Source organism: Scyliorhinus torazame, chromosome 7 (genome assembly GCF_047496885.1).
Source record: "Scyliorhinus torazame isolate Kashiwa2021f chromosome 7, sScyTor2.1, whole genome shotgun sequence".
In the NCBI taxonomy this organism is placed as follows: domain Eukaryota; kingdom Metazoa; phylum Chordata; class Chondrichthyes; order Carcharhiniformes; family Scyliorhinidae; genus Scyliorhinus; species Scyliorhinus torazame.
In genome coordinates, this window is record NC_092713.1 from 108,810,402 (window position 1) to 108,827,253 (window position 16,852).

General features: G+C 50.2%; 1 protein-coding gene across 1 annotated transcript in view; it reads left to right on the plus strand.

Annotated features, from left to right (window-relative positions):
* The window catches only part of LOC140426443 (testicular spindle-associated protein SHCBP1L-like), a 294,116-nt gene that overhangs the window by 39,821 nt on the left and 237,443 nt on the right, over positions 1-16,852 (plus strand). Inside the window, exons 3-4 of the mRNA XM_072511238.1 lie at positions 1,660-1,874; positions 1,968-2,054. Coding sequence (XP_072367339.1) covers positions 1,660-1,874; positions 1,968-2,054 — 302 coding nt within the window. The remainder of the gene's footprint in view (positions 1-1,659; positions 1,875-1,967; positions 2,055-16,852) is intronic.

Consider the following 16,852-nt stretch of genomic DNA (forward strand, 5'->3'; position numbering starts at 1 on the left):
TGAGCATGTCTGACGCTTAGGGGATTTTGGCAGGGTTTTACAGATGTCATGTCCACGGTGTTAAAAACAAGGGTGGTGCCGAGTCCAGAGGTGGCGGTTTTCGGCGTGTCGGAAGATCCGGGAGTCCAGGGGGTGAGAGAGGCTGACGCCTTGGCCTTTGCCTCCTTGGTAGCCCGGAGACGGATATTGTTAGCGTAGATGGACTCGAAGCCCCCAAATTCAGAGATCTGGCTTAGTGACGTGGCTTGGTTTCTCAGACTTGAGAAAATAAAGTTCGCCCTAAGAGAGTCAATGCTAGGATTTGTCCAGAGGTGGCAGCCGTTTGTCGACTTTGGAGAAAACTAACTGTCAGCAGGGGTGGGGGGTGGTCTTTGCACTATGTTTATATTTGTATTTGTACCGTTTACTGTTATTATAAAATCATAAATGCCTTAATAAAATGTTTTTTTTTAAATAAAGAAGGAGACCAGCCAGTGTTTATCCATTTCATGGATTGGACTTCAAATCATCAATAAGCAGCACATAGCAATTGTGATGGGAACTGTATATTCTAGTTTTATTTTCTGGCAAATTGGCTTCCAACTGGCTGGGTTACAGCTCAGTCATACATGCAGTGTTTACTTAGCTAAACTAATATGAACCTCGTTGCTTGAGACCATTAATGTTTTCATATGGCAGCTCATAACAAATACTTGAGCAATTGACACCAAAACAGAAGGAAATATTGGGACAATGAAGATTGGACGAAGAGGTATGGTGGGGGGGCGGGGGGTAGAAATCAAGAGGTAAAGAGGCATACAGATAGAATTACAGAGTTTAGGGCATATGACACAACCAGCAATGTTGATGTGAGTCCACAGTTGGAGGAATGCAGAGCCCTTGGAGGGTTATAGGATTTGAGAAGGTTACAAAATAGGGATCAAACAATAGAAGGGATTTGAACAAAAGAATGAGAATTTTAGATTTAGGTGTACGTGATGGTTCAGTAGATCTTGGTATAGGTTAGAATGTAGGCAGCAGAAATATAGAGCAGCTCAAGTTTATCAAGGTGGAAAATGGGAGGCTATTCAGGAAAGCATTGGAATAGTGTAGTCTGGATGTAACAAGAGCATGGATGAAAGTTCCATCTGCAGGAATGAAGGCAGGTAATTTTACAGTAGGGTAGTCTTTGTGATGGAGAGATAAAGGGTCACATCAGAAAAGCTGAGCTTCAGCTAGTCTGCAGAAGAAGGTCTACAGAGTGCCAGTTGTTTTAGTACTATAATGTACTCAACTTTGTGGAGGTTGAATTAACAAGTGAATCAGGAACTGTTGGATTGTCTGCTTTAGATGCAGTCTTCCTCACATTTTGAAAGAAGTTTAGCCTCCATATAGAAAGCTTCTTTGCAGTCTACCTCTCATTTCACTTTCTGTTCTGACATGGCTAGGAGTTACTTAATGTTTAGTGTGTTATGTTTTCATGCTCTTTCAGTTACTTAACTTCTAAAAGTATGCTGTCAACAAAAGCTTTTGAAGGAACGGTACCTTCAAGTATTTTTCTCTTGTGAGATGATGGTAATATTCTTTTTATATACAGAGCTTACACCTTTTAAATGAATGATGAAGGTCATAGTAATTCTGGACAATCTAACATTTTATGTTGTCTGTAATGCTTTTTAGGTTACATGCAGGCCTCGACAGAGCCAATCTTCTCATCTGAGAGCTACTGTATCAATTATAGAACCTTATTCTTCTAATATCGCTAATTTGCCAAGGGAACTTGTTGAGGAAGTTTTGGATGAGTTAGATCACTGTGTTCCATTGTTGGAAGTTTATCCGATAGATGATCAGGATTCTGCTGTATGTAGCATTGCTCAAGCTCTGGAAAATGTTCGGTAAATACAAAAATAAGCTTTTCCACATTAATAAACACATTAATTTCCACAGATTGTTAATTACAGTTATACTTTTGTTATGTTATTTTTCAGATTCTTTTATGACTTTCTATGGAGAGACTGGGACGATGAAGAAGGCTGTGAAAATTACACTGCACTCATAGAGGAACGTATACGTTTGTAAGTCAGTTCTATAATATTGTTTCTAAAAGAGTAACAACTAAGGATGATGAAAAATGAAGAAATGGGAAAAGCTCAGTATTTTATTGCCCATGTATGTATGTAAATTAATAAATTGAACAATAATCTGTAAATCCCAATCTTGGGCTAAATGTGATGTAGGAATCTTCTATGCATAGGGAGCCGAGGCACTGGTGTAACAACATGGGTGAGATCTAGAGGCCCCGTTCGCTGTGGCCGCAAATTTTGTTATGGCAGCTAATTCTCACGAGAGGACCAAAACGAGATTTGAGCTGGCAAGGTTTTGGTTAGAGATCTTGCCCATCCCCTACCGATGTAATCAGGGTCATGCCCAGAAAAGGCATGAACTTGATTTCCATTCATTTGAATAAATTTAAATGGCTTTACACCGTATTGTCCACCCACGATGGATCCTCCCCCACTTTGCTGTGTGAAATCGCGCCAGCACAAAGTACTACTGGTTTTCAAAATGAGGATGTCCCTGGAGGGTGAGGGTCAAGGCTGAGCATGGCCCCCTGACACCCTGGTGGGGGACTGAAGTGAGTAGTGCCAAGTGCGCACTACCGGGCGTAACCCTCCTCCATTTGGGGAGGGAAAGGGGATGCTCCCCTTATGTGTGGAGGCAGGGAGAGAAGAAAACCCCGGTGACAATGGGGTGGGGGGTGCACCCCCCCCCCATACCTCCATGGTGCGGGGGGGGGGGGTTGCAAAGGTGTAGCATTGGTCCTCTTAAGTCGAGAGTGGGTTGGGAGAATTTATTTTAAATGCAGATCATGCCCTTTAAAAATAGCCCCACCCTGCCAGAGTGACAACGTGCACTAAGAAAATCTGATCTGAAAGCTCAACTGTGTTTCTGGAGAGAAACATGCCGGTTTTCAATCAGAGCCTGACACTCACAAATTTTGGGAAGATTCTGCCCTACATCCTGAAATGGGTGGATGAAAAGACAGAGGTTGTGTGTCATGTGAGAGTACCTTTCAGAAATGGGTGTTTATAAATGGGTGTGTATATAAATATCTGTAGTGAGAGTACCTTTAAGAAATGGATGTTTACTACTGCAGTGATATCAGAGAGTGGGTGCAGCTGGGCTGGCTGTCAGCTTTTTACTTTCATTTTAGGCTGTTTGCTGCAGGGTGTGTATTAGTTTCGTTTTCAGTGTTGGAGCTGAAACCAGACCAAGCAGGTGTACAGCTGTTCTCTCTGCCATCAAAAGACTATCTCTTGATCATTTGGTGAATTTAGAATTATAAATGTTCTCAGTAGTGAATGTAAACTTAATGTGCTTCTGTTGAAAGGTGTTTCTTCTGTCTTCTGGATGTTGTTTGGGAAGTTAAAGGATTAATTAGTGTTGTATTCTTTGGGGGTTGTATTTGAATTAATGGTTGCTAAGATGTTCACTGTGTAGCTACCAGGGTTGGCCACTTCCCGACTTAAAATGGAGATCTGCAAAGGCTGCAGGGAAATTCAGCCAACACAGGCAAAAAACTAGCAAGTGCAGAAATCCTGTGTATTAGAACTTGCAAAAGCCCAGGAAGCACTGAAACCAGCAGTCATCTGCATATTAATGAGCGATCCCTGGGCACAATTGAAACACTTAAGGTGAATAAGGCCAAGCCAGACTCCTCGGCGCCAGCAGGAGCCAAGACAAAGGAAGGCCAACGGACACTCAGAGACCGCCCAGCGATCAGGGAACAACTCCCATATTGGAGAAATCGATCCAAGTGATCGGGACGCAGTCCCGAAGGGCGGGAAGCCCCTGGGGACTATAAAGTAGAGTCCCCAAGTTCAAATCGTCCTTCTTGGCAGAGTCACTCAGCAGCAAATTAATCCTTGAGAGTGAACTGCCCAAGCTGCCGCATCAACCAAGTAAGTCTCCAGTCAACGCACGCTACGAGATAGGCGCTCCTAGCTACCAGTTCATACCAGCTTTTGACTCAGATCGAATGAAAGGCCATTTGTTCCCCTGACTGGGTGGGCCAATTCCGAAGCTAAGTATAGGCCTTTTAGTGATAGAGAATAGTCTAGAAAGTAGAGTTTATGCATGAGTTGTGATTTACTATGTATAATAAATGTGTTTTGATTTGAATCTTACTAATTGGTGTGTTGAGTTACTGATCAGTATTTGAACTTGAACCTCGTGGCGGTATCATAAAGATAGCTGACGACTCTAGAGCAAAGGTTATAAAACAGCAAATTGAACCAACCAAAAGTTAGCAACAACTGTATGTTTTGAAAAGGTTAACTTGAGTTTATAGAATAAACATTGTTTTGCTTTAAAAAATACTTTTCCATTTCTGCTGTACCACACCTGTAGAGTGGGCCATGTGCTCCCCATACCACAATCTATTAAAAGTTGTGGGTCAGGGGAACTCCATGATACGCTTTGGGGTTCTCTAAACCCTGTCCCATAACACATGGTACATGTTGGCAGCAATGACATAGGTAAAAAGAGGGATGAGGTCTTTCTTTTTTTAATAAACATTTTATTGAGGTATTTTCTTTGGCATTTTAACAGCAACAAAATCAACAATATAAATAACAAGAAAAATATATACATAGTGCAAATTCTGCCACCCTCTCCCACAGGTCTGGCCATTACTTACCCCCCTAACCTACACTAGCCTAGCCCCCACCCGCTTCTGCTGACGATTAGTTCTCTGCGAGGAAGTCGACGAATGGTTGCCACCTCCGGGCGAACCCCAGCTGAGACCCTCTCATGGCAAAATTAATTTTCTCCAGGCAGAGGAAACCTGCCATGTCTGAAAGCGAGGTCTCCAATTTCGGGGGCTTTGAGTCCCTCCACGCCAGCAATATACGCCTCTGGGCTACCAGGGAAGCAAAGGCCAGAATATCTGCCTCTTTCTCCTCCTGGATTCCCGGGTTCTGCGATACCCCAAAAATCGCCACCTCCGGACTCATTGCCACCCTCGTATTTAATACCGTGGACATGGTGTCGGCAAATCCCTGCCAAAATCCCCTCAGTTTTGGACATGCCCAGAACATGTGGACATGGTTCGCTGGCCCCCCTGCACACTTCGCACACCTGTTCTCCACCCCAAAGAATCTGCTCACCCGGGCCACCGTCATGTGAGCCCGGTAAACAACCTTGAACTGGATCAGGCTGATCCTGGCACATGTTGCAGTAGCATTGACCCTTCCTAGCGCATCCGCCCAAAGGCCCTCCTCCATCTCTTCCCCCAGCTCCTCCTCCCACTTATGCTTCAGCTCCTCGGTCTGCGTCTCCTGCGTATATGTCTGAGACGCTCCCCTCCCTATCCATCCTCTAAAAACCACCCTGTCCTGAATCCCCCCTTAACGCCAGGCGTGGAAAGGTTGGTACCTGCCTCCGCAAAAAGTCCCGTACCTGTAAATATCGGAGATCATTCCCTCCCAGCCAGTGCAAACCTCTTCTCCAGCGCCCTCATACTCGGGAAGCTACCTTCCAAGAACAAGTCCCCCATCCTCTCTATCCCCGCTCTCCGCCAAATACGGAACCCCCCGTCCATCCTCCCCGGGGCAAACCTATGATTGCCGCAGATTGGGGACCACACCGATGCCCCCTCTGCTCCCACATGCCTCCTCCACTGCCCCCAGACTCTCAGGGCCGCCACCACCACCGGACTGGTGGAGTACCGCCCCAGCGGGAACGGCACGGGTGCCATCACCAGTGCCCCTAAACTTGTTCCCTTACACGAAGCCGCCTCCATGCGCACCCACGTCGGCTCTCCCCCCACCAGCCACCTCCTCACCATGGCTATGTTAGCTGCCCAGTAATAATTACTGTAATTCGGCAGCGCCAGTCCATCATCTCCCCGATTCCACTCGAGCATTGCCCTCTTCACCCGCAGGGGCTTACCCCCCCCCCCCCCCCCCCCCACACAAAGCCCACAATAATCTTATTAATCCGCTTGAAAAAGGACCGCGGGATGAAGATGGGGAGGCACTGGAAAACTAAGAGAAACCTCGGGAGGACCGTCATTTTTACCGACTGCACACGACCCGCCAGAGACAACGGGAGCGCATCCGTCTCCGGAAATCCTTCTTCATCTGGTCCACCAACCTGGCCAGGTTAAATTTGTGTTGCTGATCCCAATCCCTCGCCTCCTGAATACCCAAGTACCTAAAACTGTCCCCTACCACTTTGAACGGCAGTTCCACTAGTCGCCTCTCCTGACCTCTCGCCTGAACCACAAACAACTCGCTCTTCCCCTTATTAAGCTTGTAACCCGAAAACCGGCCGAATTCCCCTAGGATTCCCATAATTTCCCCCATCCCTCCCCTCCATTGGGTCTGAGACATACAGCAGCAAGTTAACCGCATACAACAAGACTCTGTGCTGCCAGCCCCCCCGCCCCCCCGAACCAACCCCTTCCATCCCCTTGAGGCCCTCCGAGCAATTGCTAGCGGCTCTTATCACCAGCGCAAACAGCAGTGGGGAGAGGGGACATCCCTGTCTCGTCCCCCGGTGTAGTCTGAAATATTCCGACGTCATCATATTTGTCCGTACACTAGCTACCGGCGCCCGGTGCAGCAGTCTAACCCAGTCAACAAAGCCCCTCCCAAACCCAAACTGCTCCAGCACCTCCCATAAGTAATCCCACTCGACCCGGTGGAACGCTTTTTCTGCGTCCATTGCAACCATCACTTCAGCTTCCCTGCCTTCCGGGGGCATCATAATCACATTGAGTAACCTTCTTACATTGGCCCCCAGCTGCCTACCCTTAACAACCCCTGTCTGGTCCTCCCCTATAACGTCCGGTACACAGTCCTCAAGAGGGATGTGGTCTTGTATCAGGAATTCAGGGAGCTTGGCTGTAGACTAAAAAGCAGGACCTCTCAGGTTATAATCTCTGGATTACTCCCAGTGCCATGTTCTAGCGTGTATAGAAATAGGAGAATAGCACAGATGAATACATGGTTTAAGAGTTGGTGCAGGAGGGAGGGTTTTAGATTCCTGGAGAGCCACATTGCTAGGTGTTTACTATAGGACCCCGGATAGTCAGCAAGAAATTGAGGAGCAAACATGTGCACAATTTGCAGAAGAGTGTAAAAATAATAATAGGGTAATTATAGTGGATGATTTCAATTTTCCCAACATTAACTGGAATAATCATTGTCTTATGGGCTTAGATGGAGCAGAGTTCGTAAAATGTATACAAGAGAACTTTTTCGCTCAACATGTGGAGGATCCAATAAGGGATGGTGCAGTGCTGGATCTAATTCTGGGGAATGAAGCCAGACAGGTAGTTAATGTGATGGTGGCGGAGCATTTTAGTGTTAGCAACCACAGCGTGGTGCAATTTAAGTTTGGCATGGACAAGGAAATAGACAAATTGCAGACAAAGGTCTTGGATTGGGGGAGAGCCGACTTCAGTAAAATAAGGCAGAATCTGGCCAAGGTAGATTGGAACAAGTTACTGGTGGGGAGATCTACAGAAGCTACAGAAGAGCAGTGGGGGGGGGGGGGGGTGTTCAAAGAGGAAATGGGGAGGATACAGGCCTAACATGTTCCCTAGGAAGGAGTAGCAAGTCCAGAGAACCATGGATGACCAGAGATATTCAGAATACAATGAGAAGGAAGAGAGAGGCTTTTAATAGGTACAAGGTGAGCAAATCAACAGATGCATTAGTTGAGTACAGAAAGTGCAGGATGGAGCTTAAGAAAGCAATTAGCAGAGCAAAGAGGGGATATGAGAAATCTGTAGCTGGTAAAAGTGGGGGAAATCCCAAGATATTCGATAAGTATATCAATGGGAAGAGGATAACTCAGGGAAAAAGCAGGGCCCATTATGGACCAAGGGAGGAATCTGTGGGTGGAGCCAGAGGACATTGGTAGGGTGTTAAATGAATATTTCACATCTGCCTTCACCCAAGAGAATGAGGAGGCAGATATGGAACTCGGGGGAGAGACTGTGAGGTTATTGAGCAAGTTGTCATAGGGAGGGACAAGGTATTGGAGGTGTGGCAGGCATAAACGTGGAGAAATCTCCAGGTCCGGAAGAATTGTGTCACATGTTGCTCTGGGAAGCAAGGGAGGAGATCGCAGGGGCCCTGATCCAAATTTCTAATTCTTCTCTGGCCATGGGACTGGAGAACTGCAAATGTGGTTCCACCTATTTAATAAAGGCTGTAAGGATAAGCCAGGGAACTACAGGCCAGTGAGTCTCACGTCTGGTGGGAAACTAATGGGGAAAATTCTGAAGGAGAGAATCTGGGCGCAATTCTCCCATCGGGAGATTAAGTCCCGACGCCAGAGTGAAAACCGGAGTGTTTCACTCCGGTGTCGGAGGCCGTTCCCAGCCCCCTATTCTCCTGCCCCCGGGGGGCTAGGAGCGGAGCCGCGTCATTTACGCGCGCCGGGCCTTGGCGTCGCGTAAATGACGACACCCGCGCATGCGCGAATTGGCTGGCGCCAACCCGCGCATGCGCGGTTGCCGTCCTCCCTGCGACCACCCCGCAAGAAGATGGCGGATCGATCTTGCGGGGCAGCGGAGGAAAGGAGGTCCTCCTTCAGAGAGGCCAGCCCGCCGATCGGTGGGCACCGATCATGAGCCAGACCCCTTTTGAGCCCCCCCCCCCGGTGCAGGAACCCCCCTCGCAGCCCCACAGGCCGCCCCCCTCCAGCGTTCCCGCGTTGTTCCCGCCGGCAGCGACCAGGTGTGAATGGCGCCGGCGGGAACCTGTCGTGTTAGGCAGGCCGCTTGGCCCATCCGGGCCGGAGAATTGCCGCTCGCCCATTACCAACGGCAAGCGGTGATTCTCCCAGCGGCCAGCCATGATTCGCGCCGCACCGGTTTGGGGGGGTGGGAGAATCGTGTGCAGGCGTCGGGACGGCGTGGCGGGACTCGCGCGGTGCCCGGGCGATTCTCCCACCCGGCGTGGGGGGGGGGGGGGGGAATTCTGCCCTCTATCTCCACTTGGAGAGGCAAGGTTTGATCAGGAATAATCAGCATGCCTTGTAAGAGGGAGGTCATGTCTATCAAATTTGATTGAATTTTTTGAGCACATGACTAAGTGTGTAGATGAGGGTAGTGTAGTTGATGTAATTTACATGGATTTCAGCAAAGCATTTGGCAAGGGCCCAGATGGGAGACTTATAAAGAAGACAAATTCACAAGTGATATAGGGAAACTTAATAAGGTGGATTCAAAGTTGGCTGAGCTGTAGGAAACAGGGTGATGACAGACGGCTGCTTTAGTGACTGGAAGCCAGTGTCCAGTGCACCACAGGGATCTGTGCTGGGTCCCTTATTATTCGTCATTTTTATAAATGACTTGGATGACTATGTGGGGGGTAAGTTTGCAGATGACACAGAAATAGGCCGGATGGTTAACAATGAGGCTGAGTGTCTTGGGTTACAGGAAGATATAGACTGGATGGTGAAATGGGCAGAAAAGTGGCAGATGGAATTTCACCCTGAAAAGTGTGAGGTGTTTCACTTTGGAAGGAGCAATTTGACAAGGAAATATTCAATGAATGGCACCACACTGGGAGGTCCTGAGGAACAAAAGACCTTGGCGTGTTTGTAAATAGATCTTTGAAGGCAGAAGGGCAGGTTAATAGGGTGATGAAAAAAGCATATGTTACACTTGCCTTTATCAATCGTGGCATAGATTACAAAAGCAAGGAAGTCATGTTGGAGTTGTATAGAACATTGGTGAGGCCACAGCTGGGGTACTGTGTGCCGTTCTTGTCGCCACATTATAGGAAGGATGTGTTAGCACTGCTCGGGTGCAGAGGTGTTCCATCAGGATGTTGCCTGGGATGGAACATTTAAGTTATGAAGAGAGGTTGGATAGGCTTGGGTTGTTTTTGCTGGAGCAGAGATGACTGAGGGGCCACCTGATCGAAGTGTACAAGATTATTAGCGGCATGGGCAGGGTGAATAGGAAACAGTTGTTCCCCTTAGTTGAAGGGTCGATTACAAGGGGACACAAGTTCAAGGTGAGGGGTGGGAGGTTCAGGGGGAATTTGAGGAAAAGCGTTTTTACCCAGAGGGTGGTGACAGTCTGGAACGCATTGCCTGGGAGTGGTAGAGGCAGGTTGCCTCTCATCCTTTAAAAAGTACCTGAATGAGTACTTGGCAGTCTTAACATGCGAGGCTGTGGACCAAGAGCTGGCAAACGGGATTGAGATTGGCAGATCAATTTCCTTTTGTGCGGCGGTGCGGACTCGATGGGCTGAAGGGCCTTTTCTGCACTGTATTTTTCTGTGAATCTGAGAATATCTGTCGCAGTGAAGACCTAAAGATCCACTTTACAAGAGGCGCTAATTTTAGTCTGCAGAGGCGAGGAGCTGACTTGAGGCACTTTCATAACTAGGCTCCACTATGTTTAGTGATTGTCAAGAACCCGTGCCCACACAGATCTTTGGCCATCTGCAAGGAATATGCCAGCAAAGATGATATGGCCGAAGGAGAAACAGATAACGATTTTATCTGGCAGGGTAAGGAGCAATACGAATCCGAGCTGTCAACCTTAGCTGCAGAAGAGGCAGGCAGAAGCAACGGCAACCAGTCAGTACTATTTATTGATGTTTATTGAGTGTGGCGCGCAAAGACTCCGTGAGACAAATAGAGTGAAGTCGATGAGGCTTTATTAAGCGTGTCTGTTCCCCAGCAGCCCGATAGTAAACTGGCCTGCGGGGGAAGGCACCGGCTTCTTATACTTCGCCTTCAGGGCGGAGTATGAGGTCAACGGCCAACCAGGACCCGGGATCTGTCAGCCAATGACATTAGGGCTTCCAGTCCCACATGACCCCCAATACATACTACCACATTCACCCCTTGTCAAAAATGAACCCGGCGGGGTGATGCTTCGTATGGTGGTAAGGGTTTACAGTACTGGTCCTGGGAGGATAGAACAGTTACATGGTAGTACCGTATTGGACAGTATCGTCCTGTTACAACTATTTACAGAGGATATAGGAAAAACAAAATGTTCATTGGACAGTCCATCTTTGTTTTACATCGACGCCACGAGTCGGTCGGGCGGTCTGGTCGTCCGTGTCGATCGCCTCGGCCCCAGCGGTGGTGGTGGTGCTTGTACCAGCGTTGTCGCCTCCGGGAGCCGCACGGTTTCAGCTGTCGGTGCAAAGGGGAGGGGGACTGATCCTCCTGGGAAGGGGGCGGTCGCGGGGTGCGGCGGTGGCAGGAAGGGGGGCGGTTGGGTTGATGGTGCCGGGGGGGTGTGCGTGGTGCCGGCGGGCGCCAGATCCCGCAGGGAGACCGTGTCCTGTCGGCCGTCGGGGTACTCCACGTAGGCGTACTGGGGGTTTGCGTGGAGGAGGTGAACCCTTTCGACCAACGGGTCCGCCTTATGTGCCCGCACGTGCTTTCGGAGCAGGATGGGTCCTGGGGCCGCCAGCCAGGTCGGCAGCGACGTTCCAGAGGAGGACCTCCTAGGGAAGACAAGGAGACGCTCGTGAGGCGTTTGATTAGTGCTCGTACATAATAACGACCGGATGGAATGGAGAGCGTCCGGGAGGACCTCCTGCCACCGTGAAACTGGGAGATCCCTGGACCGTAGGGCCAGTAGGACGGCCTTCCAGACCGTTCCGTTCTCCCTTTCTACTTGCCTGTTCCCCCGGGCGTTGTAGCTGGTCGTCCTGCTTGAAGCTATGCCCTTGCTGAGCAGGAACTGGCGCAGCTCGTTACTCATGAAAGAGGACCCCCTGTCGCTGTGGACGTATGCGGGGTAACCGAACAGTGTGAATATGCTGTTCAGGGCTTTAATGACTGTGGCCGCGGTCATGTCGGAGCAGGGAATGGCAAAAGGGAAGCGGGAGTATTCGTCCACTACATTAAGGAAATACGCGTTGCGGTCGGTGGAGGGGAGGGGCCCTTTGAAATCGAGACTGAGGCGTTCAAAGGGACGGGAAGCCTTAATCAGGTGCGCTCCATCTGGCCTGAAAAAATGCGGTTTGCATTCTGCGCAGATGTGGCAGTCTCTTGTGACTGTACGGACCTCCTCTAAGGAGTATGGGAGATTGCGGGACTTGATGAAGTGGTAAAACCGAGTGACCCCCGGGTGGCAGAGGTCCTCGTGGAGGGCTTGGAGGATGAGTTAGTGGCAAATATGTAGGAGTGGTAGATATGACTTTTGCTCAATTTGTTTGCATGGGGCATATAGTGTATAGATGTCCATGCTGTTGGAGAGGTGAACAGCTGCTTCTAACTGGTCGGCCTTTAGTCTAGTTGCGTATCAGCCGGTCACACTTCTCCTTTCTTATCATGTTCCTTCAGTCTCATTTTCCCTCCTTGGATTCTTCAACTCTTGGTGAAGCTGTGCAAAACACAGCTAACCCTCAAACTGTCCATAAGACCATAAGATATAGGAGCAGAAGGACTTCCAGTGGTGGCCATGGAGTGAGTGGTTGTATATTTGGCAGCTCCCGCTCATGATGATCTTTTTGTGGCCTTTACGCCGGTTTGTCGCACAAACTTTGTAAGAAAAAGGTGCAGAAGAGAGTGACGCCTAGTTTGTGGAGCTGTGATCCAGAAGTGCCTGGAAAAAAGTGAACCAGTTGGTTGACGCGAGCGCGAAGCAGACAGCACACGCAGAGATGGCGGATGGGCAGGGGTAGGGTCTGGCCCTGCCGGCCCAGTGGCCGATGGACCTGTTGGTGAGCTTCCTGAATGAGACGTTCACCCAACTGCGGAAGGAAAGTGCGGAAGACTTGGCCTGGGCAGTGGACTCGATCAAGGCGGTGGTTGACCGCGTGGAGACAAGACTGGAGGCCCAGGGACAGGCGATCCTGAGGCTGGAGGAGCAGGCGGGGAGCAGGAGGACCAGTCCACCTCTATGGCAGCAGAGATTGGGCTGATCCGTGACCAGCAGAAGCGAATGATGGAGAAGGTGGAGGACCTGGAGAACTGTCCACCGAGGCAGAACATTTGGATTGTGGGTCTGCCGGAGGGAATCAAAGGATCAAATGCGGGTACGTACATCGGGAAGTTGCTGGATGAGCTGCTTGGGGAAGGTGCGTTCGATCGGCCTTTGGGGTGGATCGGGCCCACCGGGCACTTATGCGCAACCCCCGGGGGGGGCGAACCACCGAGGGCAATGGTGGTATGATTGAATCAGTTCCTGGACAAGGGACACATCATGAGGTGGGCTAGGCAGACGAGGCAATGCACTTGGGAAGACGTTGAGATTCGGGAAGGTCAAGTCGGCCCTGTACAAGAAGGGCGTAAAGTACTGTACCGGCCTGCCTATGGGGGCAGGAGTTGTACTATTGCTCGGTGGAGGAAGCAGCGGACTTTATGAAGGAGAATGGACTGGCAGGAGAAGGATGATCTTGAACTTTGATTGAGGAGAACTGAACTATACTGTAAAAAACTTTGGGTCTATGTTGTTTGGATTTCTTTCGGGTTTTTTTTCGTTTTACGGTTCTGCTTGGGGTTAGGCCGGTATATGGTGCTTTGTTAAGGGATGAGGGGTGGGCCTTTTTGTTCAGACCTTGAGAAGGATTGTTTGTTTGTTTTTACTTCTTGCCTTTGACTTGACTGTTTGCATTAAGTGCGGGTGAGGGGAATCAGTGGGGGATATGATGCTAGGCGCCATGGGCGGGGGCTGCCAGGATGCTGGGCAGGCTAGTTCACGGAAGCAAAGTGGGGGGTGAGCTGAAGTTCAATGTGGGGGGGGAATGGGAAGGGGAGTGGGAGTGGGCGGGGGGTTGATTATACTGCTGACAGGGAGGGGACTTTCAAAGCGGAGGAGGAGGAGGGTTGATGACAGTAGTTGCCTGAGGGCGGGCCAGGGGAGGTGTGGAGCATGGGCCGCAGACTGGCCTAGGTGAGGTTATGGTTGATCGGCAGGGGAGGAGAACGGGGTGCCCCCAGCCAGGCTGATCACATGGAACGTCCGGTCAAAAGCACCCGTGTGTTCGCGCACTTGAGGCAACTGAAGGCGGACGTGGCCATGTTGCCGGAGACACACCTGAAAGTGGGGGATCAGGTTAGGTTAAGGAAGGGATGGGTTGGACAGGTGTTCCATTCGGGGTTAGACTTTAAAACGAGGGGGGGTGGCGATCTTGGTTAATAAGCGGGTGGCATTTGAGGTGGGGAATGTAGAAGTGGACCCAGGGGGGTAGATATTTTGGTTCGTGAGGAGTTTGGTTTGGTGGGAAGCTGGAGGGATTGGCCATGGTATTGGTAAATATATATGCCCCGAACTGGGATGATGTTGAGTTTGTTAGACAGGTACTGTGGAAGATCCCAGACCTAGATTAACATTGACTGATTATGGGGGGAGATTTCAATACGGTCCTAGATCCAAGATTGGACCGGTCGAGTTCTAGGTCTGGGAAGGTATCAGCTAAGGCAAAGGAGCTTTGGGGGTTCATGGAGCGCATGGGAGAGGGTCGATCTATGGAGATTTGGAGGCCAAGGAGTAAGGAGTTTTCATTCTACTCGCACGTGCATAAGGTGTACTCCCGGATAGATTTCTTTGTGATGGACAAAATGCTGAGGTGGTAGATGCTGAATATGCAGTAATAGTGGTGTCAGACCACATCCCGCATTGGGTGGACTTGCAAGTTAGCAATGGAAAGGCCCAGCTCCTGCAATGGAGGTTGGATGTGGGGATGTTAGCGGAGGAGGAGGTATGTGAGCGGGTGAGGGAGGCCATTCGGGGAGAGAGAGTGATCAATGACACGGGTGAGGTTTCGGCGGTGGTGGTTTGGGAGGCATTGAAGGCGGTTATTAGGGGGAAATTCATCTCAATTCGGGCCCATAAGGAGAAGGCTGAGCGGGCGGAGTTGGACAGACTGGGAGGCGAAATTTTACAGGTGGACATGAGGTATGTGGAGTCTCCGGATGATGGGCTTTTGAAGGAGCGACAGAGATAGCAGCTGGAATTTGGCTTCTGTCCACAAGTAAGGCGGAGGGACAACTGAGGAGGGTAAAGGGAGCGGTGTGTGAATATGGGGAAAAAGCCAGCAGGATGTTGGCGCACCAGCTGAGGAAACGGGAGGCGGCGAGAGAGATTGGGAAAGCGAGAGATACAGGGAGAAGGTGGTTTTGGATCCGGCGGGGGGTAAATGATGTGTTTCGGGAGTTTTATAGTAAATTGTATAAATTGGAACCCCCAGCCGGGGAGGAGAGGATGAAGCGATTTCTGGGAGGGATTTCCCGAGGTTGTTGAGTTGGTGGAGGATTTGGGAGCCTCAATCAGGCTTGGGGAGGTTATAGACTGCTTGGAGGCAATGCAATCGGGCAAAGCCCTGGGATCAGACGGATAACCGGTGGAGTTTTATAAAAAGTTTTCCGGGCTGTTGGGGCTGCTCCTGGTAAAGCTTTTTAACGAGTCAAAGAAGCTGGGAGTGATCCCCCAACATTATCGCAAGCATTGATTTCCCTTATTTTGAAGCGGGATAAGGATGAGGAGAGCTGTGGCTCGTAAAGGCCAATCTTCCTGTTAAATGTAGATGCAAAATTGCTGGCAAAGATCCTGGCCACATGCATCGAGGATTGTATTCCAGGGGTAATAGGGGAGGACCAGACAGATTTTGTTCAGGATTGACACTTGGCGTCCACCATTAGGCAGCTCCTAAATGTAGTAATGATGCCTGTGGAGGGGCGTGAGGTCGAGGTGGTGATGGCCATAGATGCAGAAAAGGCCTTCGATCGGGTGGAGTGTGATGCTCGATCAATAACTCCTGAGACGAGATTGGAGACAATTGAAGGCTTTATTGCACTAGATGTTTCCCCCAGCAGCGCAGGTACAGAATGCAGCTGCTGGGGAGACACAGGCTCTTATACTCCGCCTTACTGGGCGGAACCAGCAGGCAGGCTTCACCAATGAAAATAACAGTCTCAGGTACCTACCACACCAATGGTCTTACAGCTTATTCAGGGTACCGTAATACCCCTAATACCGACTACCACATTCATCCCCTGTTTTAAAAAAAGAGTCTGGCGGGGGTGGTGGTCTTACTTTATACAGTGGTAGAGGTGTAGGTTATGGTGGTACCCGGAATACATTAGCACAGTGTTTTGCCTCGTTACATGTCGCAACTATTTACAGTAATTATTTACAGTCAGAGTGAAGAAATTAGTCGATCGGGGGCTCGAGTCGTCCTCTGCGATCGTCGTAGCTTCGGCAGTGATGCTGGCGCCAGCTCGGGCATCCGCGGCTCCGGGAGCGTGGCGCCGGCTTCTTCAGCAGCTTCATCACCCCTAGCTGGGATCAGTGGAAGGACCGATCCACCTGGGAAGGAGGCGGCTGTGGGGTGCGCCGGTGGGAGGGAGGATGGGGTCGGTAGTGGAGGTGTGGGTGGGGATCCAGCGGGTGCCAGGTCCCGTAGGGAGACCGTATCCTGTCGGCCGTCGGGGTACGCCACGTAGGCGTATTGAGGGTTAGTGTGCAGGAGGTGGACCCTCTCGACCAATGGGTCCGACTTGTGCGCCCGCATGTGTTTGCGGAGCTGGATGGGTCCAGGAGTTGCCAGCCAGGTTGGGAGTGAGGTCCCGGAGGAAGACTTCCTAGGGAAGACAAGGAGACGTTCGTGAGGGGTTTGGTTGGTCGTGGTACGCAGCAGTGATCGGATGGAGTGGAGAGCATCTAGGAGGACCTCCTGCCAGTGGGAGACTGGGAGATTCCTGGACCGTAGGGCCAGGACGACGGTCTTCCATACCGTTCTGTTTTCCCTCTCCACCTGCCCGTTTCCCCGGAGGTTGTAACTGGTTGTCCTGCTCGAGGTAATGCCTTTGCTGAGCAGGAATTGACGCAGTTCGTCGCTCATGAAGGAGGACCCCCTATCGCTGTGTATGTAGG